Source organism: Eumetopias jubatus, unplaced genomic scaffold, assembly GCF_037043125.1.
Source record: "Eumetopias jubatus isolate StellerSeaLion01/CBP00866 unplaced genomic scaffold, mEumJub1_p1.0 scaffold_9, whole genome shotgun sequence".
Taxonomy (NCBI): Eukaryota; Metazoa; Chordata; class Mammalia; order Carnivora; family Otariidae; genus Eumetopias; species Eumetopias jubatus.
In genome coordinates this window covers 35,602,336-35,627,647 of record NW_028274815.1, presented here as the reverse complement: position 1 = coordinate 35,627,647, position 25,312 = coordinate 35,602,336, and the positions used below count along the sequence as shown (strand labels likewise).

Below are 25,312 nucleotides of genomic sequence, written 5' to 3'. Positions count from 1 at the left end.
TAGTATAGTTACAAGAACATCATTATTGTAAAAAAGCATACTCGTGTTTAGAGGTGAAATATTGTGGTTTGCAACTTATTTTTTTTTAAGATTTTATTTATTTGAGAGAGAGAGAATGAGAGATAGCATGAGAGGGAAGAGGGTCAGAGGGAGAAGCAGACTCCCCGCTAAGCAGGGAGCCCGATGTGGGACCCGATCCCGGGACTCCAGGATCATGACCTGAGCCGAAGGCAGTCGCTTAACCAACTGAGCCACCCAGGCGCCCCTGCAACTTAATTTCAAAAAGTCATGAAAACTACTCAGGCTACCATAACAAAATACCATAGACTGGGTAGTTTAAACAACACAACTTTATTTCTTACGGTTTGGGAGGCTTAAAAGGCTAAGATCAAGATGCTGCCCAATTCTGTTCCTGGTGAGAACACTCTCCTCGCTTGCCAACAGCTTCCTTGTGTCCTCACAAGGGTGGAGAGGGAGAACAAGCAAACCTCTGGTGTGTCTTCTTATAAAGGGATTAATCCCATCATGGAGGGTTCCACCCTCACCACCTCATCTAAATCTCATCACCCAAAGGCCCCATCTCCAACACTATCACATTGGGCATCAGGGAGACACAGTTCAGTCCACAGCAAAGTGTATATATAAAGACAAAGCACACACCATAGCAAGTTAACAACCAGCAGTGGTAGGGAAAGGGTATACAAGGTTTTATTACTTTTAATTTTTCAAAACAGAGTTGGGAGGACTTTTGAAGCTGCTGGTGACATAAAGCCTGGGAAAAGGTTAGGGTCACATGAGCACTGTCTTCAAGAATGTGAAGTACTATCCCATGGAACATTTTTCTTGTGTCGCTCCAAAGACAGGGCTTGACCCGCTTGACCCACTGGTAGACGATGAGGTGGCACATTTAGTCTCCATGTAAAGAACTTCCTGAAAGACACAGCTGTCCAACAATGGAAATGTTGCTTTCAGAACTCAGATGTTTCTCAGTGGAAGTGTTAATACAGAACCTAGAGAACCACATCAGGGAAGCCACGTGCATGGGCCTCTGTAGCAGGACGGAGGCCAGAACCAACTTTCCAAATTTCAGGTTATACAGACACATGTGCACCCATAAGCATTACAACGTCTAACAAGTAACCTACAAGTAGAAGACAGCTTTCCAGTGGTTATCTTAGAACAATTTGGAGAAAAGAGTTTTAATAGTTCAGGTGTCCATTTGTGTTCACCTGTTTCCCACAGGCAGAATCACATAACTCAAAATTCAGGTTATGCTCTATAAAGTAGTTCTAATGTATCAATTGCCTTGCAACAAATTGACACTCTAGCAAAACTGCCCGTGTGACCCTACTTCCCACCCAGTCAAGTGGAGTGAGCTCACCACCCTCCCTCTCCAGCCAGAGCCCTGGTCGGCCTCCTAGCCTAGATCCAGCTTGCTCAAATCCTCTCCTTTCCTTGCTCCCTTCCAAGTTTCACTGTCAGCAAAGCTCAAACACTATTTCCTCAAGTTGATCCTTCTTTAAAAGCAAAGGATATCAAGACAAGGAAATGGAAATAGATGGGTTTGGTTTCAGTTGCTAAACCGATCATCTGGAAAGGGCTCATGGTCAAGGCAAAGTGGTTAGTTGTGTGTCAGCCCTACCAAGGAAGACCACACCCTGCTACTTCCACGAGCCAACCCTGAGTAGAAACACTCTTTTCAACTTTCTGATCAGGAATAAACAATTAGTCCAATATACAAGATTTCCCACCACCACATGTCCAAACACAAACACTCTTTTGTACCAATCTTTATATATTTATTCACACATTTGATAAAAATGTCACAGTTAGAAGTGAAATCATTACAATGACATAAGTGACTGACCCCAAGTACAGAGTCAAGTTGCCAAAAATCAGAACATGAGCAACACACACTTCATTAACACCTGTGCACTCACACACTCTGCCCACACCCATCCATGCCCCACCAATCACAGGTGCTAAGTTCAGGGGAAACTTTCCCTGGCTTCTGTCAAGTCCTGGGGATGAGAAGAGAGAAATGATCATGAAAAAGAAGCTGGGACTGGTCGACGTATCTTTCCGTTCTGCCAACCACTCAGAGAAGGCAAGACATGAAAAGACAGATGCAGTTATTTCCTTGGCACAAAACTTAACAGGCAACAAAAATGTCAAGGGCTTTAAGTCAGTCTGAGGTTTAGATCCCCCTTTCAACACAAAAGGGTAGCAAGTAGGGAAAAATCCAGCCATTTAAATTCTAGGGAAAAAAGAGGAGGGAGTATTGAAAACTTGATCCCTATTCTCCTGTCAGATTGCAACATGACCAAAGCAAAATCAGCCAGGCCAAACTGATACCATCTGATTGTGACTTAATCCAAACAGTGTAGTTTGCTTTCATTTTAACTCTGAAGAGAGGGAGAAAAAATTTTCAGAGGAACAAGAGGATCAAATAAACCACATCACCATTATATTAGTATCTGGGGGAAGATTACATCTATTTGTTCACACGGCTTGTCTACAGCTCTGAGAGCTCCAAGGGAGTGGCCCAATCCCCACTACTCTGCCTTTAGCCTTCCAAGATGGACAAGTCCTCAGCATCCAGTCAAACCTGAAGTGTGAAAAATAATGCCTGAATCAAAATGGTGTTTTCTGTACAGTGGGACCACGGAAAAATCCTATTCCATTTCCCAATTCCTACTTGACACAAAGGTTAAAAAAAAAAAAAAAACCTAAAGTGTGATGTTTTGAGAATTGCCATTAACCCTATCAAAACATTGATGACACAGAAAACTACCATCTAAAATACTCATTTCCCAGTGTTCTTGGTGAATGAGCTCTAAGGAAGGAGGCGATGATCCAAATTAATATAGTCCATGAATACAGAAGAACTGACCAATGCAAAGGAAACTGTTTTGGGTAGGGCGAGTCAATAGGGTGGGTACTGAGAGGCAGAGAGAAATTTCCTGGTACAAACCGGACGTCCCCAAGATAGAAGCAGGGTGAGGACAAGGCACTTACACTGCCCAACAACAGCTCACGCCCATTCAACACCAGAACTGTTACCAAGAGCACTCCCCGTGACCCCTCACTGAAGACTCAACCAGCCAACTGCACTTTCCAGTTGGACCTTCAGAACTGAAGGAAATCCCAAGTGCTGCAGAACCGATGGTGGAACCTGGAACGTTGGCAGAGGAAACCACTCAGAGGAAGCAAAAAAAAGTTGTCCCCTTCTGGCCTGAGGTGAGGTTTGTTCCAGATTAGCTCGGTGAAATACTGAATTTCAAGATGCTTGGCCTGAGAATATGACAACGCCCCCATGGATGCCTCCTTCTGTTTTGATAAAGAGCAATAAGGGCTCTGAATGAAACTGGACACCAGTTACTGAGTTATCTTGCCCTGGTGGTTACAGCAGATGCCTTCAAATACATGTCCCTGTTCTGTAGCAGATAAGGGACTGAGACAGGGCTAAGAAGCAGCCTGTCCCTTCTTATCCCAAAGCCCTTCAAGCGTACTCGATCCGGGCAGGGCCACAACTACCCTCATTCTTCCGCTCAGAAGATGGGGTGGTAGCCTTGGCTTCACTACCGGTTTCCAGAGGCTTAGACGAGATATAGTCCTTTACTTTGATCTCCATGTTCTTGGCTTTAAGAGTGGCCATGTGCAGCTTCTCCAGGAAATCTGGCATGCCTGGTGGGAGAGGGGGAAATTTGGGTAGGCTGAAATACAAACCAACAGTAGGCTCAAAATTAGACGGCCTATTTCTTTCATGGTAGGGAGCCAATTCCTTCTTCTAGAGATCACAGCCTGATTGACAACCTAGGTGATAGTTGCCTCCCAAAATGTATGGGAAATGAAAACAATCCATGACCTTTGAGATCCTCAGAAAAGGGGTGCCAATCAAGCCAATAAATCCCCAAAGGCTTTTAGGTGATTAAAATATCACTTATCAGTAGCATAGCCTAAATATCTGCCAATTTTATTTAGACAAATATCAAACAGGAACACCTAATCTCTCCATTCTCCCTCTGAGGTATCAGAAGCTGCCTACAGAGAAGCAGAAGAAAGAAAATCACATAAGAACGCTTTTTAAAGCAAGGAATTGGAACGAAAAGGTGCAGTTACAGCTTTGATGTGTAGCCTTTGTCAAGACACATGGTGGCCCCCTTTTCCAGAATACTATCCTATAAGGACCACATTTTCTACACTAGATTTTATGGCCTCCAACAGGATCTAAAAAGAAAAAATGATTAAATGCATTAATGTACACAGTCCATATTTAAGGAATTAAGCAAATGTTCTCAAAACTCCCTTCTGGGCACATGCTGCTTTCTGGGATTCCACAATTTTCATCCCTCCAAAGCCCAGCTAGAGGCTTCAATATCATTGTAATATTCAAGAATGGATTTGGAAGGATGTTTAATTTCCCCAGAAGTGCTCCCATTAGACAAGCACTAATCCTCTTGCTTGCCATTTAGAGCTAGAGAAAAACAAAATGCTCAACCCAGGCTCCAGGGCCTGTATACAAGTACCCACTCACCACTGGAAACCATCCAGCTAACGCAGTAGCGAGGAAACACAGTCTGGGGATTGTCACTGTATGTCAACAAGTAGTCAAAGCCATTCTGGAAAAGAAAAACAGCAAAAATAATGATACTTGAATTACCCACCATAGCTTCCATATCCAGTATCACAGAATAATCATGATCTGATTCTGGGGCAGCAGTGCCATTTTTTTACCCTGTGCAAAAAAAGAGTTAATACTGAAGACCGCATAGGTCGCTATCCACAGAAAGGCCAGCCTGCAAGGTTGACCCTCAGGGGGTATCGGGGAACTTGGCTCCCAGAGTATTCCCAGTCAACAGTGTACTGGTAAGAATGGCTCCCTGTGTCTTCTCTATTCATGCAAACATTACAGTTTATGCTGAATACCTGCTTTCTTTCTGGCGCATCCGGGATTTTGGTATATGTTATGTAGAGAATCCCTACGTGACCAGCCCTCTATAAAAATCTTGGGTGCTGAGCCTCTAATGGGTTTCTCTGGGCAGAAACATCGCAGACACGTTGCTCTTATTTTTTTTTTTTAAAGATTTTATTTATTTGACAGAGAGAGACACAGCGAGAGAGGGAACACAGCAGGGGGAGTGGGAGAGGGGGAAGCAGGCCTCCCACTGAGCAGGGGGCCCAATGTGGGGCTCGATCCCAGGACCCTGGGATCGTAACCTGAGCTGAAGGCAGACGCTTAACGACTGAGTCACCCAGGCGCCCCTTTGTTGCTCCATTTTTGCTGCTGGAAGGAGAATGTGCTCTGTGTGACCTCTCACAGAAGAGAGAGCAGGAGGAAGCCTACACATGGATTCCTACAGACTCTGCCTGCCTCTTCCCTTATGATGCAGCTGTGTATCCTTACTACATGACGAGAACACATCTCAAGAGTACAACTATATACTGAGTCCTACGAGTCCTTCCAGCGAATTTTCAAATGTAGGATGTTCCTGAAAACTCCAACACATACCCTCAAATGTTTAAAGGTCTTAATCTTTACCAAAACGGTATAAACCCTACTACTACTATGACTAATAACAGCAAATATTTATAGAGCACTTAACAGTGAACTGCTTCCAACTTGGGACAATCCTCTAACATAGGTACTGTTACCTCATTTTACAAAGGAGGAAACAGCACAAAGAATAACTTTGCCCAAGGTCACCTACATACTCAATGACAGCCAAGATAAACCCAAAATTCTGACCACAGGGCCTATGCACCCACTCTTTTTGGCTCAGCCCTCTCATTGCCTATTACAGTGAAGGTCAAGGAATTAGAGATTTCCAGGTGTCTTGATCCCGCAAGAGATCTGAACTAATTATGCTCCACAGAAAGGGATAAGAGATAACCACTTTTATGTCTGCACTTTTTAAAGCAGACTGGGCACAACTCCACGTGGCAGAACTACAACTTTAAATTCCCATGCTTTTACTCCAAAGTCCATCTTCTTTTTCCCCTGAATGAATTGTTTAATCTCTTATTCATTTACTCAACATGTATTTAAATGTCCGCCTCATGTGTGGCACTGTATGCTAGGTACTTAGAGCAAACAAAAATGTGCTAGTCCCTGCCCTCAGGAGCTTATGGCATCGACAGAATAGATGCCATAACAGAGATACAGAATCAATACAGAATCAATACTATGGAAGTAAAGAGAAAGGAGAGGGGCGCCTAGGTGGCTCAGTTGGTTAAGCATCTGCCTTCAGGTCAGGTGATGATCCCAGGGTCCTGGGACTGAGTCCTGCGCTGGGTTCCTTGCTCAGAGGCGAGCGTGCTTCTCCCTCTGCCTGCCGTGCCCCCCTGCTTGTGCTGACAAATAAATAAATAAAATCGTAAGAAAAAAAAAAGAAAGGAGAGGTAAAACCTGTACAGTGGAAACATTAACACTATCCACCACAAAGCCTGGCTGTAAATGAGTTAATACATATGGAAGATTTTATTCTTCCCATAAAACACTTGGATTGGGAAGTCAAGAGATCTGGGTTCTCATCCACCACTGCTTGTATTTTATTTTTTTTTTAAAGCTTTTATTTATTTGACAGAGAGACAGCGAGCAAGGGAACACAGCAGGGGGGACTGGGATCAAGCCCCCCGTTAAGACTCCCTGCTCTGCGGGAAGCCTGCTTCTCCCTCTCCCACTCCCCCTGCTTGTGTTCCCTCTCTCTCTGTCAAATAAATAAATAAAATCTGTAGGTAGGTAGGTAAAAAATAAATAAAACCAAAAAATGATTATTACCCATTGGAAGAAGGAAGGAACAGGGATATAAGCAAAATCACTCTGAATCGTTCTTATTTTATAGATTTGACTTTGGAAGCGTAAGTTTTTTTTCATAATTTAATAAAACAAAATTAAATTTAAAAAGCAGTATCCAAAAATCAAAAGTAAAATGGAAAACAAGGAACCTAACTATGAACTGAATCAGCAGGAAAAAGCACAAAGACAGCACCTATTTCAAGTAACTTTAAAACTCAGTATTTTGGTGGGGGCTGTGTGGCTCAGTCGTTAAGCATCTGCCTTCGGCTCAAGTCATTATCCCAGGGTCCTGGGATCGAGCCCCACATCAGCCTCCCTGCTCAGCAGAGAGCCTGCTTCTCCCTCTCCCACTCCCCCTGCTTGTGTTCCCTCTCTCGCTGTGTCTTTCTCTGTCAAATAAATAAAAATCTTAAAAAAAAAAAAATACACAGTATTTTGTATACTGCATACACATCCTAAGGATAAAAAAAAAATACAAATTTTAAATCGCCATCACTGGTGATCTTGGTGGTATTATTCTGAGGCTGTTGTGTGTGTATTTCAGGTTAAAGCTGATGAGTAGTTATGCTCAGGTGATGAGTTGAATTTTCCAGCACAGGAAAAGATGATAGATGTAAGATATAAAATACAAATTAAAAACTCTCCAGTCTGAAATATGAATTAAAAATATTAGCATGCACTTAGGATTTATCCTTAAAACAAATAAACAACATTTATTACTTAGTTCTAGCTTCAGGCCTAAACACAATGAGCAAGCCAGTAGCTATGAGGACTCCTAGAAGCCAAATTCTGGTATTTATTTTTAAAGATTTGATTTTTTATTTTATTTTTTAAAATTTACTTATCTGAGAGAGAGAATCTCAAGTAGACTCCCTGCTGAGCACAGAGCCTGACGCCAGGATAAATCTCACGACCCTGAGATCACGACCTGAGCCGAAATCAAGAGTCAGACACTTAACCAACTGAGCCACCCAGGCACCCCTAAAGATTTTTTTTTTAAAGATTTTTTATTTATTTATTTGAGAGAGAGAGAGAATGAGAGATAGAGAGCACGAGAGGGAAGAGGGTGAGAGGGAGAAGCAGACTCCCCACTGAGCAGGGAGCCCGATGTGGGACTCGATCCCAGGACTCCAGGATCATGACCTGAGCCGAAGGCAGTTGCTTAACTGACTGAGCCACCTAGGTGCCCTAAAGATTTTATTTTTAAGTAATCTCTACACCCAACATGGCGCTTGAACTTACAACCCCAAGATCAAGAGTCACATGCTCCACCAAATCCTGGTTTAATTTAAATGACATCCTCTAAAAAGGAACCAGGGCTCCCTAAAGAAATGCTAATTTCCAGGTTTACAGCTAAAACCATACTACATGTATCCTAGGATGAACCTAGGATATCTTATAACACCAGAAAACAAGAGAGCCCCTGAGGTCAAGTCAAAAGAACAAGCCAGTTAAAAGGAGGCTCCTAATGGCCAATACTGGGGCAATTTGAGTCTCAGTAAGTGTAACTGTAATGGGGCGCCTGGGTGGCTCAGTTGCTTAAGCGACTGCCTTCAGCTCAGGTCATGATCCCAGGGAACTGGGATCAAGCCCCCCACATCGGGCTCCCTGCTCCTCCCTCTCCCACTCCCCCTGCTTGTGTTCCCTCTCTCACTCTCTGTCAATTAAATAAATAAATATAATCTTAAAAAAAAATAACTGTAATGGATTAGAACTAACCAAACATGTTAAAAACTGATATACCTATAGAAGTCTTCTACTGGTTCTTCTACAGCAAAGACTAATGCTACTTCTTCAAAACAAAAACAAAACTTAACCTTTGGAGGATCACTGGTTGAAAGAACCAATTCATTATTTTCAAACTCATAAATAAAAGAAAAAAAAAAAATCAACCATTTCTCTTACTTCCCTTTCCTAAGTAAACTAAAGGAAAACAAACGGTGAGAAAATTTTTCCTTAATGTACTTTAATAAGTGGAAATAAATGAATTACAGAATCAGCATTTTGTTATAACACTAATGAAATAATGGATCTGATCAATAATAATTTCTAAATTCACAAAGAAAGAGACAATCAAACATCACCTGCTTTCCAATAAAGTGATCTTGCCCAAAACAACCAACCAACCTGAATCTGTTTAAGCCTTAGGTTTCATCAATAACTACCAATACCCAGGAAATACAGCAGGGGACAGAAGAACATGTTAAATAACACTATGGATACTATGGGGACACACACAATCATCAAGATCCAGGACAAAGAACCCTGCTTCTTCAACAAATACAATGGCAAAAAAAAAAAAAAAGAGGGAAAACTTACTGACTTCAAAAGACTCAAGAGATAGTATGAACAAATTTTAGTGTCTGGGTCATATTTGGATCCAGACTCTAATAAACCAACTTCAAAAAAATTTCATGGACAATTGGGAAAATTCAAACACTAACTAGCTTATTTGGTATTAGGGATTATTAGGACACTGAGGTTATGTTTTCAAAAATCTCTTCAAGATAAACACTTAGGTATCTACAGAAAACTTCTTCTATAGCGAAGCTAGAAACTGCTTCAAAATAATCAGGACAGCAGGAAAAGGAACAAGAAAGGATACAGATAAAACAAGTACGGCCATGAATTGATGACTGTTGGAGCTGGGGATGGATACAGAAGGTTCATTATACTATTCTACTTCTTTATCTTTCATATATATGTCAAATTTTCCCTAATAAAAAGTTAAAAAAACACCATACCTTGGCTCAAGGATCCCATCTGGCAGTCCAAATGCTGCTGCCTGGTTTTCAAGTACTCTCTGTACATGGTCAATGTAATTAGTCACTCCTCGCTAATCTCAACCGTCCTTTCTAAGTGGTGAGTCTCTGAACATATTCACGGCTCATTCCTGTCTTGATCTTAGGTATATCACGTCCCCTACACTTCCTGTTGTCCTCTATCCACCCAGTCTGCCTTTTCATAAGAACCAACTCAAATCTTACCTTTTTCGTAAGAGCTTGCCACAAATATACCAAAAGAATTTTATAGGTAACTCTTACTGTTCCCCCACCTCAGCTGAAAAATTATTTATTTTATCCCTACTTAGATGCAACACACTCTGCTAGGTGCGAAACGATGCTTCAGCTGCTTCATGGTCACAATTTCTAAAGGTAGCAATGCTGGAACTCAATTCAGTTTTTTCAATTGGAAATAAATGGACAAGGTCCAAATTTCAAAAGCAATATAAAGGAAAAAAGTGAGGCCTAAGTCTGCCTCCCACACTATCTCCAGCCGGACCTAGGCTCCACTTCCTAAAGGGGACTAGCCATGGACAGTAACCTTGCTTCTTTTCGATCTTCTAAAGTAAGGACTTTCAAACATTTTTAACTATGACACACTGTAAATAATACTTTTTACACTGCAACCAGTTCTCTCTCTCAGCCTCCTACACACACATTCATACATATTTATCTAACTAAACAAAAGTCTCATGAAATATGCTTACACTCGGATGATTTCTATCCTATGTATTCTCTTTTTTTAAGCTGGTCATAAAGCGCTAAAATAGTTTTGTCTTCCACTAATGGGGAGCAATTCGAGGTTTGAAAAACACTGCTCTAAAAATACTATACAAGTAAACACACAGATCTCCCAGTTGAGAGTCAAACACCACACTGACTGAAATGAACCACCATTTCTATCACATTTAAAGTCCCACTTCAGGCAGTATAAATAGAACAACTTGTTGAAAACAAAACCATACTAAAGTACACAATTCATACACCATGAAAACAAAAGTAATGGGGAGAAAACAAAGCCTTTAGTTATAAAGTGAAATACAACTAAAAACAGCAACCAGTGGAATCAATATGTAAACTCAATAGCAATTTGGCTAAAAAAAATAAATAAAACACTCCCTAAGTTGAAGAAAAATATTCTTCTCAAAGAAAGGTCAACAGAATTTTAAAGAAGACTGACAGGATTAGTCTAACCCTCTCATTTTACAGATAAGGAAACAAAAGTCCAGAAAAGTTTTAAGTGTTCTGCCCACTGTAGTGAAATTTTGATGGAAAAGGTGCTCCCTTCAGTTCCTAAAGAATGCTGCTAACCACAGGCCAGTTTTCTCCTGTCTCTCCCATGAATGGGAGTCAGTGGGTCGTTAGTACTCTGTCCTGGGGGATCTTCCAGGTATATCACCCTAGAGCAGTGGTTCCCAAACCAGGAGCATCAGCCTTGGGTCATACCTAAGCACTGTATGTTAACAAGCTCCAGCAGACTCTGATGCATGCCAAGTTTGAGAACCACTGCCCTTCTCAGGTCACACAAAAGGCATTCCTTGAGAAAATCCCAAAGCCACTACACATCCTCTCTTGGACGATGTAAAACTCACCTCATCAAATGACTTGTGGGGACGGATAACCATCTGGGATTCATACGATCTGACCCTTACAAATTCTGGAGACTCTGGAACACTAGGGTGCTCCACAGCACTGGTAAGGAGAAAAGTTAAGGAAACTCTTAGTAATGTCTACAAATAAGAAAACAGCATGAGAGCTACAGTTAAGAGGAAAATCTAAAAAGCTGGCTCTAATTTTTAAAATAAAACAGAAGAGTCACTAAAATGAGTTAATACAGACTAAGTTCTAAAAACAAAGTGAGTTTCCTTGGTGATTCCTGGCTCATTAGGCTTCGTTTGAAGAAAAGAGCACTTCTTTTTTTAATTATCAACACTAAGGAACTAAAGAAATGCTTTAATGAAAAGCGTACACAGATCCCTTCAATATTCCTAGACTGTGGTCACCAGTCACAGCCCACTCATGTTCTAGCTGGGATGGATGGGGTCCTAGCATCACTCATAACGGCGCTGAGAACATGCAAACTCCCACCACACATATATGAAGGACACAGTTAAAGTAACTCAGCAGGAGCCACAGGTAACCACACATACCGTGACACCAACACCATCACATTGTTTTCCTGATCCACGCTATACCGTCGAACATAAACATAATCCCGGGAGTACATCGGATACTAAAGAAGAGGATAGGCAGAATTAGTGTGATGCCCCACATGGGTGTGATCAAAGTAAAAACAGTAGTAAAAATACTCACAGGAAAATGGGTTACCCAGTGAAGAACCTCAGAACCACTAACCACATCCCTCTCAATCACTTCCAGCTTGATTACCAGGGCATCCCACTTTTTTCTATATTCTGTATCCAGCTGCAGAAAGAGAAAAGATATGAAGACCCAGGTAATCCAAAACAAAGTTGCAGAAGGTTTCTCCAGATGCTTGGACCTCTGACCCAAGGACCTTATTCTGAAACAGTAACCTGAGCTAAAAGTGGCAAAATGTGAAAGACAGGGCTGTGTTTACTAGAGATAAGTCTTTTAAAATCCTTTCTTATAGACCAATAGCATTACCTTGAAAGTTAATATTAAAAAAAAAAAAAAAAAGGGGGCACCTGGGTGGCTCAGTCATTAAATGTCTGCCTTCAGCTCAAGTCATGGTCCCAAGGTCCTGGGATCGTGCCCCTCATCAGACTCCCTGCTCAGCAGGAGGCCTGCTTCTCCCTCTCCCACTCCCCCTGCTTGTGTTCCCTCTCTCGCTGTCTCTCTCTGTCAAATAAATAAATAAAATCTTAAAATAAGACAAAGCAAAGGAAAACGTAGGAAAAAAAATACTGTAATAGACATGTCTCAGGAAAATGCAATAGGTATGATATAAATGTGTAAGGACAAAACAATTTTTTAAAGTTTCAAACAGACAAAAATACCCAAGTATGAGCAGACACCTCACACAAAGAAATGCAAATAACATATTTTTTAATTTCTAGCATGACTGGTAAGTAGGGAATTTCAGAATAAGACATATCATATACATCGAAACCAACCAAATAAATTGGTAAAATTCAGTGCTTGGGGGGAAGTGTGCACCTGCGTATTACTAGTGGGTGTTACAATTATCAATTAGTTCCAGAAAGCCTGACAGAACAGTGAAATATCCAGGAAGGAAAATAATTTTTTTATAGAACTCTGGGTGATCCCATCTCCCCTTTTCATACGTTTCCCAAGGAAGAAAGCAGTCTTCGAGGAGATACTCTTCATCTTTACTAAATAAATACCTTCACTATGGAAATGTTCCAGATTCCTAAATCCTGACTGGATCTGTACTGAAGAGGAAAATGCTACAAAGGACATCATTGGGTCAACAGATAAAAACCAGAATACAAGCAGAAGATTACTGACAGCTGCATCCATGTTAAATTTATAGACTTTGATAATGACACCATGGTTAAGAGAATATGTCTAACTTTAGGAAATACACACTGAAGGATTTTGGAATAAAGGGCCACATATGTAACCTGCCCTTAAAATTATTTAGAAGAAAATAACTATAAAACCTTATAAAATATACTAAAAGCACTCAAATACATTCCTCTATTTAATCTTCCCAACAGCCCTGTGAGAGGACAGAATTGGTCTCATCCCCACTGGACAAAGAATGGTAAGCCCAATGTTTACCCAGATGTTATCTGACATGAGATGAAGGGTACAGAGATAGATGGATGTACTGAAACCATGTCTTCTGAGTCAAAGAAATTATTCATGTGGACAGTAGTTGAGTGATTTCTAGGCTTAGAAGCTCCAAATCCGAGAAGAAAAATGTACTCACCTGAACATTGAAGAACTGCCGAGGTGTCACATCTGTGTAGGTTCCAAAAACTAGAATGACAAGAAAGAACAAGAGATGTCTGCCACACCCTCATCACTCACCTTATTCCTATCGCTTAACTGCATTTCAATTATAGAGTACTGACAGATCTTAAAGGCAGATTCAGAAACTAGACATCATACTGGGGCAGCAAAGTAAGACAAAGACAACCTACAGCAAAGTATAGTAATGAAGACACTGAGATGCTTGTCATCTGGGAGAAGAAAAACAAAAAACAGGAAACCATGGCAAATTTTCTGAGCAACAACCAGAACAGTTTAGAGAGTATGAAGAACAAAAGTCCTGCAAATCTGGGCAATCACAGAAAACACCTGCAAGGCAGCCAAGCTGGGCTCACCTCTGTACTGGTAAAGGTGGGTGCCTGTAATAGGGCGCCGCCAGAGCTTAAAGTGTTTCTTATCCATCACCATTTCCCATGGCTGTTCTTTGCCCCCTGAATCTTCATTTCCTTCTCTCTGTGATTTTGGTTCTGGAGGGTGGCATTCAACTCCAGAGCGCTGAAACATATGTGACATTTCCTCCAACCGTTTCATTTCATCAATGGATCTGCGAAAAGAAAAATAAAAGGAATGGTGCAGCTGGTTGTAGTCAATCCTTGTCCACACAATGACTTGTGTAAGAATGGTGTGAGTTGGGGTGCCTGTGTGGCTCAGTTAATTAAGCGTCTGCCTTTGGCTCAGGTCATGATCTCAGGGTTCTGGGATAAAGCCCTGCATCGGGCTCCCTGTTCAATGGGGAGCCTGCTTCTCCCTCTCCCTCTGCCACTCCCCCTGCTTGTGTGTGTGAGCTCTCTCTCAAATAAAGAAATAAAATCTTAAAAAAAAAAAAAAAGAGTGGTGTGGGTTTAAACAGTATAAAGTGTAGTGAAAACTCAAGTTCCTGAGTTTGAATCCCAGTCCAACATTCATTAACCTAAAACACTACTTAGTCTCTATTTTTTTTTTTTTAATTTATTTTTGACAGAGAGAGAGCACAAGCAGAGGAAGCAGCCAGTAGAGGCAGAGGGAGAAGCAGGCTCCCCGCTGAGCAGGAAGCCCGATGCAGGACTTGATCCCAGGACCCCGAGATCATGACCTGAGCCGAAGGCAGACGCTTAACCGTCTGAGCCACCCAGGCGCCCCTTAGTCTCTATTCTTAATCTTTAAAATGAGGATAATAACAAGACCTACACCTCAAGGGTTGATTATAAAACTTAAACAATTACATATTTTCCCTCTTTTAAAAATGTAATTCACATTCCATAAGAATCATCCTTTTATAGTTTACAAGTCAATGTTTTTTAGTATACTCACAAGGTTGTGTAACCATCACCACTAATTCCAGAACATTTTCACCATCCCCCCGCAAAAACCTATACCCATCAGCAGTCACTCCCTAGTCCTGCCTCCCCATAACCTCTGACAACCACTAATCTATTTTCTGTCTCTATGAAGTTGCCTATTTTGGACAATTCATATAAAGAGAATCATACAATATATAGTCTCTAGTATCTGGCTTTTTTCACTCAGCATATTTTCAAGGTTGATTCATGGTATACTTTGTTCCCTCTTTTTTTGGCTGAATATTTCACTGAATGGATATATCACATTTTGTTTATCCATTCATCAGGTGATGGGCACTTAGGTTGTTTCTACTTTTTGGCTATTATGAATAATAACGCTATAAACATTTGCATAGAAGTTTTCATGTAGACACAGGTTTTCATTTCTCTTGAGTAGGTTCCCAAGAGTGATTTGCTGGGTCATAGCAACTCTATGTTTAACCTTTTGAGGAAGTGCCAAATTATTTTCCAAAGCAGCTGCCCCATTTTATAGTCATAACAATATATTAGGGTTCCAACTGCTTCACATCCTTGCCAACACTTGTTATTAGACAATAACTATCTGATTCTAGCAATTCTAGTGGGTGTGAGAAGTATATCTCATTGTGGTCTTTGATTTATTTCCCCAGTGACTAATGATGCTGAGCGTATTTTCAAGTGCTTATTGGCCATCTGTGTATCTTCTTTGGAGAAACAGCTATTGAAATCTTTGCCTATTCTTAAATTGGGTTGTCTTTTTATTGTTGAATCGTAAAGTGTTTTTATATACTCTGAATAATAGTCCCTTACCAGATATGATTTATAAATATTTTCTCCCATTCTGTGGGTTGTCTTTTCACTTTGATAGTGACCCTTGATGAACAAGTCTTTAATTTTGATGAAGTCCAATTCATCTACCTTTTTGATTGCTTATGTTTCTGTGTTACAGCTAAGAAACCCATCGCTTCCTAATCCAAAGTCATAAGGACTGACATCTGTTATTTTCTTCTAAGAATTTTAGTATTAGAAAAAAGAGTTTTAGTATTAGTTTACACTTTGATCCATTTTGAATTAATTTTTGTGTATGGTGTGAGGTAGAGGGTCTAAACTCATTATTTTGCATGTGCATCTCCAGTTGTCCCAGTGCCATTTGAAGACTATTGTTTCCCCATTGAATTGTCTTGGCACTTTTATTGAAAATCAATTGGCCATAAGTTTTAAGGGTTTATTTCTAAACTCTCAATTTTATTCCAACAATTTATAGATCTATCCTTATGCCAGTACCGTATCATCTGAACTACTATAGCTTGCTATTAAGTTTTCATATCAGGAAGAGTGAGTCCTCCAACTTTGTCCTTTTTCAAGACTGATTTGACCATTCTGGGTCTTTTTCATCTCCATCTAAGTATCAGGATCAGCTTGTCAACTGGCACAAAATAGTGTGCTAAGATTCTGATAGGGACTGTGTTGAATTTACAGATCAGTTTGACTAGTATTGCTATCTTTACAATATTGTCTTCCAATCATGAACACAGATCTTCCATTTATGTGTTTTAAAATTTCTTGCAATGATCTTTTGCAGTTTTTAGCAAAAACATGGAGTACAATGTTGAATAGAAGTGGTGAGAGCAGACATCTTTGTCTTATTCCTGATCTCAGGGGAAAAGCTTTTAGGTTTTCATCACCAAACTATGTTAGCTGTGTTTTTTGTAGATGCCCTTTATCAAATTGAGGAAGTTTCGTTCTATTCCCAGTTGTTGAATGCTTTTTATTTTCTTTTATCATGAAAGGAGGTTGGACTGTCAAATGCTTTTCTGCATATACTGAGATGACCGTGTGGTTTTTGTCCTCTTTTCTATTAAGGTATTGTATTAAACCGATTTTTATATGAACTAACCTTGCTCTCCTAAAATAAATCCCACTGTTCCTATTCCTTTTTATATATTACTGGATTCCACTTGTTAGTATTTTGTTCAGAACTGCCTAAAGCTTTAAAACATTCAAGATATTTATTATTATTAAACATTCCATATATTTTTGTGTTGTTTTATACCTTTTAGGGACGTATACATATAAAGACAAAGGAATTCAATACAACTAACTGGGATAGATAATCTGGGGGACAGAGGAGATTTCAACTGGGCAAAGGTAGAGAGGAGGCTTTACCTATATTTTATTTCTTAAATATAACTATTTGGGGGTGCTTGGGTGGCTCAGTCAGTTAAGCAACCAACTCTTGGTTTGACTGAGATCATTATCTCAGCATCCTGAGATGGAGCCTTGCATAGGGCTCTGCACTGAGCAGGGAGTCTGCTTGGGCGTCTTTGTCCCAGCCTCTCCCTCCCCCTCTGCTGCATGTGCGCTCTCTCTCCTTTTAAAATCAATAAATAAACTCTTTAAAAAATATGTAAGTGCATTTGTAACATTCATGTTAAAGTCTTTTTAAATATCTGAAACATTAAGTTGTTTTTTTTTTTCTAAAGAGAGGGCACGAGGGGCGCCTGGGTGGCTCAGTTGGTTAAGCGACTGCCTTCGGCTCAGGTCATGATCCCAGGGTCCTGGGATAGAGCCCCACATCCGGCTCCCTGCTCGGTGGGAAGCCTGCTTCTCCCTCTCCCACTTCCCCTGCTTGTTGTGTTTCCTCTCTCGCTGTCTCTCTCTGTGTCAAATAAATAAATAAAATCTTTAAAAAAACAAAGAGAGAGAGGGCACGAGGGGGTGGGCAGAGGGAGAGGGAGAGAGAATCTTAACCTTACCCACATGGAGCCTAAAGATTCTCTCTCCCTCTGCCCACCCCCTCACACACACGAGTGCTCTCGTTCCCTCTTTCAAATAAATAAAATCTTAAAAACAAAAAAAACATGGCTTGTATTTTCCCCTTAACCTTTAAATAGCAGTTAGGAAACAAAGATTGCTGGCTATCACATACAACTCCTGCTATTCAAGACTGAAGAAGACACTAACTACTAATATACTGTGTCTGAAATGCCCACTCCTCTTCAACCTTCAAAAATACATAAGGTTCAAGGTTAACTTCCAGGCAGAGTTGACCATATACATTTACTTTTATTCTGTACAGACACACATCACATTATAATTAATCCATCTTTGTATCTACCTCCTTTACTAAACTATGAATTCCCTAATGTCCCAGAATCAGTCTCTTTCATATCTGTATTTCCAGCTCCTAGCAAGTACCTGGTAAACATCAGGCACTCAAATGTTTACTGAATAAATTGAGTAAATATGAAAGTAGGCCCCAATAATTCAAGTCCTTATTGAAAGATTACATTAACACATTACTTTAAAAGCCAAAAATTCAAAGTCATACTGGTAACCCAAGATTAAAAGTTTAGAGCAACACAAAGTAATGGTGACTATAAAGATCTGTGTTCCAGTCCTGGCTCTGCCAATTGGCTGTGTGATCCTATCTATCTATCTATCTACCTATCTATCTATCATCTATCTATCTATTTGACAGAGAGAGACAGGGAGAGAGAGAGACAGCAAGAGAGGGAACACAAGCGGGGGGAGCGGGAGAGGGAGAAGCAGGCTTCCCACGGAGCAGGGAGCCCAACGTGGGGCTCAATCGCAGGACCCTGGGATCATGACCTGAGCCGAAGGCAGACGCTTAGCGACTGAGCCACCCAGGCGCCCCCTGGCTGTGTCATCTTATGCAAGTCATTCTACCTGTAAAGCCCTCACTTTTTCCACCTATAAAGTTAGGACATTATTTCTTGAAGGTTTTTATTAGCTCTAAAATTCCATTTCTCTGAATTTTAAACTTTGTGGACTTTGATGAAAATATTTATACAGGGGACATTTTGACTGCCCAAAATCTTGTCATATTCGGGAGAATCCCAAAATAGGTGGGATACAGGCCCCTCTCAAGCCCTAGCAGTTAGAGCACAGCACCTAATTTAAGTGAGGTTAATTAGACTCTTCTGGTAGAGGGTATGAATCTTGAGGAAATAATACAAGGCACAGGATCTTTTGGAGATTATTCTCAGTGATTTTGAAGGAGTTGAGTGTCCAGCAGTGCAACCAATCTAGGGAAAACAAAACCAGCAACACTGCCCTGAGGAGATTATCCCTATAGCAGGTCTTGGCTGTTCTCTTGGCCAACGTGTATTCTGGCCTTTTTGTCAATGCCCTGAGTGACCTAACACCTTTAATTAATCCCTTTGATTAATGCCTTTCGGCTTAAGTGAACCAGTATCAGCTTCATTTGCAATGAAGAACCCTAGCCAATACAATTTATACTGATGTTCTGATGAAAAAAGTTTAACCATTTTTTAAAAAATTTAATTTGAATTAAAAATTGCAAAACAGGATTCACTGCTACCACTGCAAACACATATAGAAATAGGGAAGGAACTTCATAATACACAATAGGATCTTTCATGAGAAAGCAAAAGCAAAACCACAGCTAGACTTGCTTAGAGAACAATTCAGGCATCACATGGCACCAATTTATGACACTTTTCCAGACTAGTAAGTCATTCTTCAATAAAAATTAAGGACCACCCTTGAATGTCATTCTTATCACATAATGAAGAAGGGCAGAAATGCCTTATTAAAACTACATCAGAGGGGCGCCTGGGTGGCTCAGTCGTTAAGTGCCTGCCTTCAGCTCAGGTCATGATCCCAGGGTCCTGGGATCTGGCCCCACATCAGGCTCCCTGCTCAGCAGGAAGCCTGCTTCTCCCTCTCCCAGTCCCCCTGCTTGTGTTCCCTCGCTCGCTTTGTCTCTGTCAAATAAATAAATAAAATATTTAAAAAATAAATAAAATTACATCAGGGACTCATAAAATTACATAGTAATAAGATTTTAAGAAAATTAAACTATATGACTATATGCAATATTTTTAATGGCCTTCTAAGGTGGTACAGAGCTTCAGACCCACTGCTTAATCAACCTCTCCTATATAATTAAACGTCACTAGGTGGCCTTGATTAAAATTATGAGACTAAGTCCCCAGAGGGGGAGAAAAATGTTCTGTGAAGAATGACATTCATTCTTGAAATAACACAGTCTAAATGCTGGCCCAAGACTGCATCATGAAATACAAATGATTCTTGTCCCCAGATTCAACAACCTTTGAAGGGTCTCAACTTCTAAACGCTGACATAACAGATATAATTAGCACACAGGTGCCCAAAGTGGGCATGTATGTGGAAGAAGGAAAACTTCTCACCGTACATCTCTTTAGCCTGCTGTGCCAAATCCTGTTTGGACAGGGTGGGTGTCTAAACCTTGTTATCTGAGACTTAAATAATAAGAAAGGACAAAAGAGATTATTCCCAAATAGTAACAGCGGATTAGTAAGAGGATCAAGAAAAGACACCCAATGCTTCCCTTTCTCCAAAACTAGTCATCTCAATATGTGAGAAAGGCTGGACTTAAAGATATGGAAGCCGAAGGCATAAAACTATTAAAACAGAGTAATAAGTATAACCAGTTTTGGCTCATGTAGGAAAGAGGTCCTGACATCAGTATAGAGAGTTTGATATAAAGGTCCAAAATGATTCAAATGAAGCCATACCTGTAACTGGTAATTTCAGCAAGACAACTGCCTCATTTCACATAATCCCTTCCCTAAATTCCAAATTACTGTCAAAGTTAGGGACTTTCAATACTTAACTGTCATGAGACATAAGAAATACAAGACATCAGGGCGCCTGGGTGGCTCAGTCGTTAAGCGTCTGCCTTCGGCTCAGGTCATGGTCCCAGGGTCCTGGGGTCGAGCCCCCCGTATCGGGGTCCCTGCTTGGTGAGCCTGCTTCTCCCTCTCCCTCTGCTGCTCCCCCTGCTTGTGTGCGCTCTCGCTCTCTGTGTATCAAATAAATAAATAAAATCTTTTAAAAAAAAAATACAAGACATCAGCTAGTTCACTGCAATTGTGGGCCAACTAGTTAATGGTAAAATAATGAAGACAATGTAAAAAATTCACGTCAGGTTTTATGTAGTTCTGATGATCGAAGGATATGTCAGTAAAAAAATCTTTAAGTGACAGTGGCAAAAAAGAAAAAGGATTTTTTGTTGATCATTTAATAACATACTGAAAAGTTAAAATTGTTCTGAATGCCATGAAGAGACAAAAATGGGAAACAGTTTTCTTTATGAAATTTACTGGCACTTATTTACTCAAATTTCTGGAGCAATGGACTGTAACTTTTTTAAAAAGAGGAGGGGTTAATGGAACATTTTCCCCTAGCCTTTCATATTTCTTAACTTCCTTCCTCTTTTTGTTCCTGTAACTTTTTTTTTTTTAAGATTTTATTTATTGGGGCACCTGCCTTCGGCTCAGGTCATGATCCCAGGGTCCTGGGATCAAACCCCGCATCGGGCTCCCTGCTCGGCGGGAAGCCTGCTTCTCCCTCTCCCCCTGCTTGTGTTCCCTCTTCACTGTGTCTCTCTGTCAAATTAGTAAATAAAATCTTTAAAAAATAAAAAATAAAAAAAGATTTTATTCATTTATTTGTCAGAGAGAGAACACACATACGAGCGTGCACAAGCAGGGGGAGTGGAAGACAGAGGGAGAAGCAGACTCCCCTCTGAGCAAGGAGCCCCATGTGGGACTCAATTCCAGGACCGTGGGATCATGACCTGGGCCGAAGGCAGACGCTTAACCCACTGAGCCACCCAGGCGCCCCTCCTGTAATTTTTTTTTAATGTTCCAAAACAATAAAAAATTACTATTGTATTTTTCCGTAAGATCTGCCGTGGGCTCACAGGACGAGTGATTCTGTACCAAAAATAGTGACTGAAAGTTACTCTATTTGACTTAAGTGAAACCAATTGGGTAAGAATCCTAGACCAACCATTAAAAGACCCAATTTCTACACCTGGCCCCCATCAATCAAAGTCACTTTGTACAAATTCTTTTATCAAATTTTCTTGCTGTTGCTAGATAAATGAGATTCTATTTGTGAAGATGTTCTTAAGCACAAGAGAATTGAAAGTGATTATTCCTTTTCATTCTGAATAGTACTCAAGAAAAAACACATACCACATTAAAGCACACATTCAAAGAGAGTACCAGGACAAGACGGTACAGAAACAGCACAGAAAAACCAAATGCTGTGATTTAGTGGCCATGGTACAATCATGCTCTTCTTCTATTATACAATGGAAAAAAAAAATGCACTTGTCCTGAGGCACATTCAATTGTGCTCCATTATGGAAGCCACCCAAAATCCTTTCACTAGAACAAAATCTAAGATGTTCTAAACTAGGGGCCCCTGGGTGGCTTAGTCGGTTGAGTGTCCGCCTTTGGCTCAGGTCGTGGTCCTGGGGTCTTGGGATCAAGCCCCGCGTTGGGCTCCCTGCTCAGCAGGAAGCCTGCTTCTCACTCTGCCCCTCCCCCTGCCCGTGCTCGCTCGCTCTCAAATAAATAAAAATCTTAAAAAAAAAAAAAAGATATTCTAAACTAGCTATGACAACCTCAGCAATAGCTTTTTTTTTTCTTAAAGATTTTATTTATTTATTTGACACAGAGAGAAAGACAGCGAGAGAGGGAACACAAGGAGGAGTAGTGGGAGAGGGAGAAGAAGGCTCCTGGCTGAGCAGGGAGCCTGATATGGGGGCTCGATCATGACCTGAGCCAAAGGCAGACGCTTAACGACTGAGCTACCCAGGAGCCCCACCAATGGCTCCTTTAAACTAAACTGAATACTTAAGCAAAGAAAATTAACCTGAATCCAAAATATTTTATTCAATAAAAGACAAAATATTAGAAACATGAGAAACCCACAGAACCACTTTACAATCAAGATACAGTTAATAGCATATTTGTCGCCCTAGAAGGTAACAAGCATTTTTTTAAAATCCGCAAAATGGACACCATCCAATCTTAAGTATATGACTGAATTCAGGCTTGACCTGGAAAATGAAGTGTAAATGAAAGCCTTTGCTAAATAACTCTGGAGGATCAAAAAGGCACCTTATGTGTTGGGCCTGACCTTAATCTGTGTTTATGATATTCCCAAGTGGGTTAACAGAGCAATACCTTTTCAGGAGTTGGATTTGAATAAAAAATGTTTGAACTGCCCCTAAGTTTCAGAGACAGCCAAAAAAGGTAAGAGAGGGAAATAGAATGAACATGGGGCCTGGTGATCAACTGGTCTGTTTCTGCCACAGTGGGTAGTAACTACTGCCTCAAATGTTTACCACATTCATTTTTTATCTCGGTTTTTTTTTCTAGCTCCTGCTAATGGCAGACCTACTAAATGGAGGCTCCAGGATATACTGTCCATAAAAACACATGAAGTAAGCCAAAGAATGTCATCTACCACCTAGGCCCCCAACACTATTCCATTCCCACCCAAAACCATCTTCCCTCTCTTTTGCACCAGGTAGAGCCCTTTTCTGGTCTTTCTCCTCTTCCTGGGAATTTTTCTCTCAAACTTGACTACGGTGGAACAAGGCTATTTCATCATCAAAAACAAAATGAAAATTCAAAGTTAATTGATAATTTAATTTAAAAGTTTTCCTCCCATAAATATTCTCACACCTAAGCCTGTTTCATTAGACCAATGGACAAGTTGCAAAATACTAACAGAAATTAGGCAAACTCCCTATCATGCTTTATTATATTAACATTTTTGTGAATAAGATTGTTATAATTTTAAATTTATATCCTCATGGTGGACATTTAGTGACTAGTAAATTTTCTATTTATTTATATACTAATAATATCTACTAATGCAAGAATCAGAAAACCAGTCTAGGACCAACCACCTATTTTTGTAAAGTTTTATTAGGAAACACAAATTTAGGAGGAGGGGAGAGCAGTTTAGGAATATCGGTTAAAAGGAAAGAGAGACACTGTAAAGTGAGCTAAATCAAATCAGAGCTAAATCATGAGATTACTTGAAAACTGTAAGGGCTCAGATTTAAAACCACAGATTAACAAATTCAATCAGTGGTACTGCATTTTTTCACACAAGTTTTGATGATGATGACAGCGTGATTTCAGAGGCTAATGAAACAGTATTTCCTAAGTTCTAGCTAAAGCAGCAAAAATCTGACCTAATTTTTGCAAGTTAAAATGTCTGAGGCCCCGGTTTATCTGAGGAAGACAAAAATCCCTTCCAGCCACAAGAGTCACGGTAACAAAGGAGCTCTCCCGGCATTTCTCACGAAATCCCACTAGGAATGAAATAATTTCGTAATTGCGTAACCATACCCTTAGGTCAAATTTAAAACCTATTTTGAGTTTGCACCTTTCTGGATGAGTTAGAGATTACGTGAACAATGGGTTACCTTCAATATCTAATTTATTTTTTACAACGTTATTTCTTCAGTGTCACGCTCCCTATTCAAAGTCTTCCCTCCTACGCTAACCTATACTTCGTTATTTCTAGCCCGACAAGTGAAATTAACACAGAGAAGCAATAAAAACGTGATTTGCTAAAACAGGATCAAGTTACTGCAACGCCACTTCAAGTACCACCGGGTAAACGGGAGACACTGAGCCAAAAGGCAGGCCCCAGGGTTCGACGTGCCAACCTCCCAACCTGACCGGCCCCCACCCCAGCGAACACAAACGACATCGCCGCACGGCTCACCTCTGCAGCTCCTCCTCCTGGATCCTCTCCTCATCCCACACGAACACGCCAGCGAGCGCCGCCATCAAGGCAGAGGCATGGCCAGGGCGGCCTCGCAGCCGGCGCCAGAGGCGTCCGAGGAGGACGCGGCGCGAGCTCTCCGAGTAGAGGCGGCCGTACAGCTGCGCGATCTGCTGCGCGCGCCGCACACGCAGGCCCGTCACGAAGCGGCACTGATTGGCCAGCAGGGCGAGCAGGCCCCCGCCCTGCGCCCCCCCGCGCCCCGCCGCCGCCGCCGCGCCCGCCAGCCAGGAGGCCAGGGCCGGCGGCCTCCGCAGGAACATGCCGTCTGCGCGCGCTCCGCCCAGACCCCCCCCTTGCCACACACCCCCCCGCCGCGCGCCCGGAGGCGAACTAGGCCTCCCTCCCTCACAGGGCAAAAGGAACGAGCCCGGGAAGGCGCGGCGGCCTGATGCCAAGTGCCCCTAACTGGCCGACCCCGAACTCGTCTCACGATCTAAGAGGCTTTTCATCTCTCTCTGCAGCAACCGCTGAGGAAGAGTCCCCTTTGCGGAGAGAGTCGGTCATGGCACAGCAGCGGGGGTGGCCCCGCAACCTCTGCCAAGAGGCGTTCGTAGGCTCGGCCCGCGAACCCGACGGACCGACGCCGGTCAGCCCCGTTGGCCCCCTGCCTCCTTGGCGTCCTCAAGCCGGCACCAGGGATCGTGGTGTAGAGCGCCTGGGAAGCAGCGAGGTGGGCGGCTCAGTCGCGGCAGCAGGTGAGGTCCCAAGCTTTCCGCGTCCGCCACATGCGCTGCTCGCCTACAACCTACCCTCTTCGCGGCCGCCCGGGTCCTGATTGGGCGCGGCCCGGGCTCCTCGGTGCTGATTGGCGCTGCCAAGCACTCGTCACCGCTCCTTCCAGCCCCTTCGCGCAGCGT

General features: G+C 41.6%; 1 protein-coding gene across 2 annotated transcripts; it reads right to left on the bottom strand.

Moving 5' to 3' along the window:
- Positions 1-332: 332 nt before the first annotated feature.
- On the bottom strand, positions 333-24,715 carry STARD7 (StAR related lipid transfer domain containing 7). Of its 2 annotated transcripts, none has more exons than XM_028117128.2 (8): positions 24,393-24,715; positions 13,857-14,065; positions 13,460-13,509; positions 11,896-12,006; positions 11,733-11,815; positions 11,175-11,274; positions 4,538-4,622; positions 333-3,687 (listed from the first exon to the last, which is right to left on the bottom strand). In XM_028117128.2, the coding sequence occupies exons 1-8, from the start codon at positions 24,713-24,715 to the stop codon at positions 3,503-3,505; spliced, it is 1,146 nt and encodes a 381-aa protein (XP_027972929.1). In that variant the 3' UTR covers positions 333-3,502. The 2 variants fall into 2 exon arrangements, with proteins under 2 accessions (XP_027972929.1, XP_087882538.1); XM_088026412.1 differs by lacking the exon at positions 24,393-24,715 and adding an exon at positions 20,018-20,639.
- Positions 24,716-25,312: the final 597 nt, after the last annotated feature.

Coding starts and splice junctions, on each gene's coding strand:
- STARD7 (XM_028117128.2), bottom strand. CDS start 24,715: ATGTTCCTGCGGAGGCCGCCGGCCCTGGCCTCCTGGCTGGCGGGCGCG. Junction 14,066..24,392: donor CAGGAGGAGGAGCTGCAGAG/GTGAGCCGTGCG, acceptor TTCTTTTCGCAG/ATCCATTGATGAAATGAAAC. Junction 13,510..13,856: donor CCACCTTTACCAGTACAGAG/GTGAGCCCAGCT, acceptor TTGTCATTCTAG/TTTTTGGAACCTACACAGAT.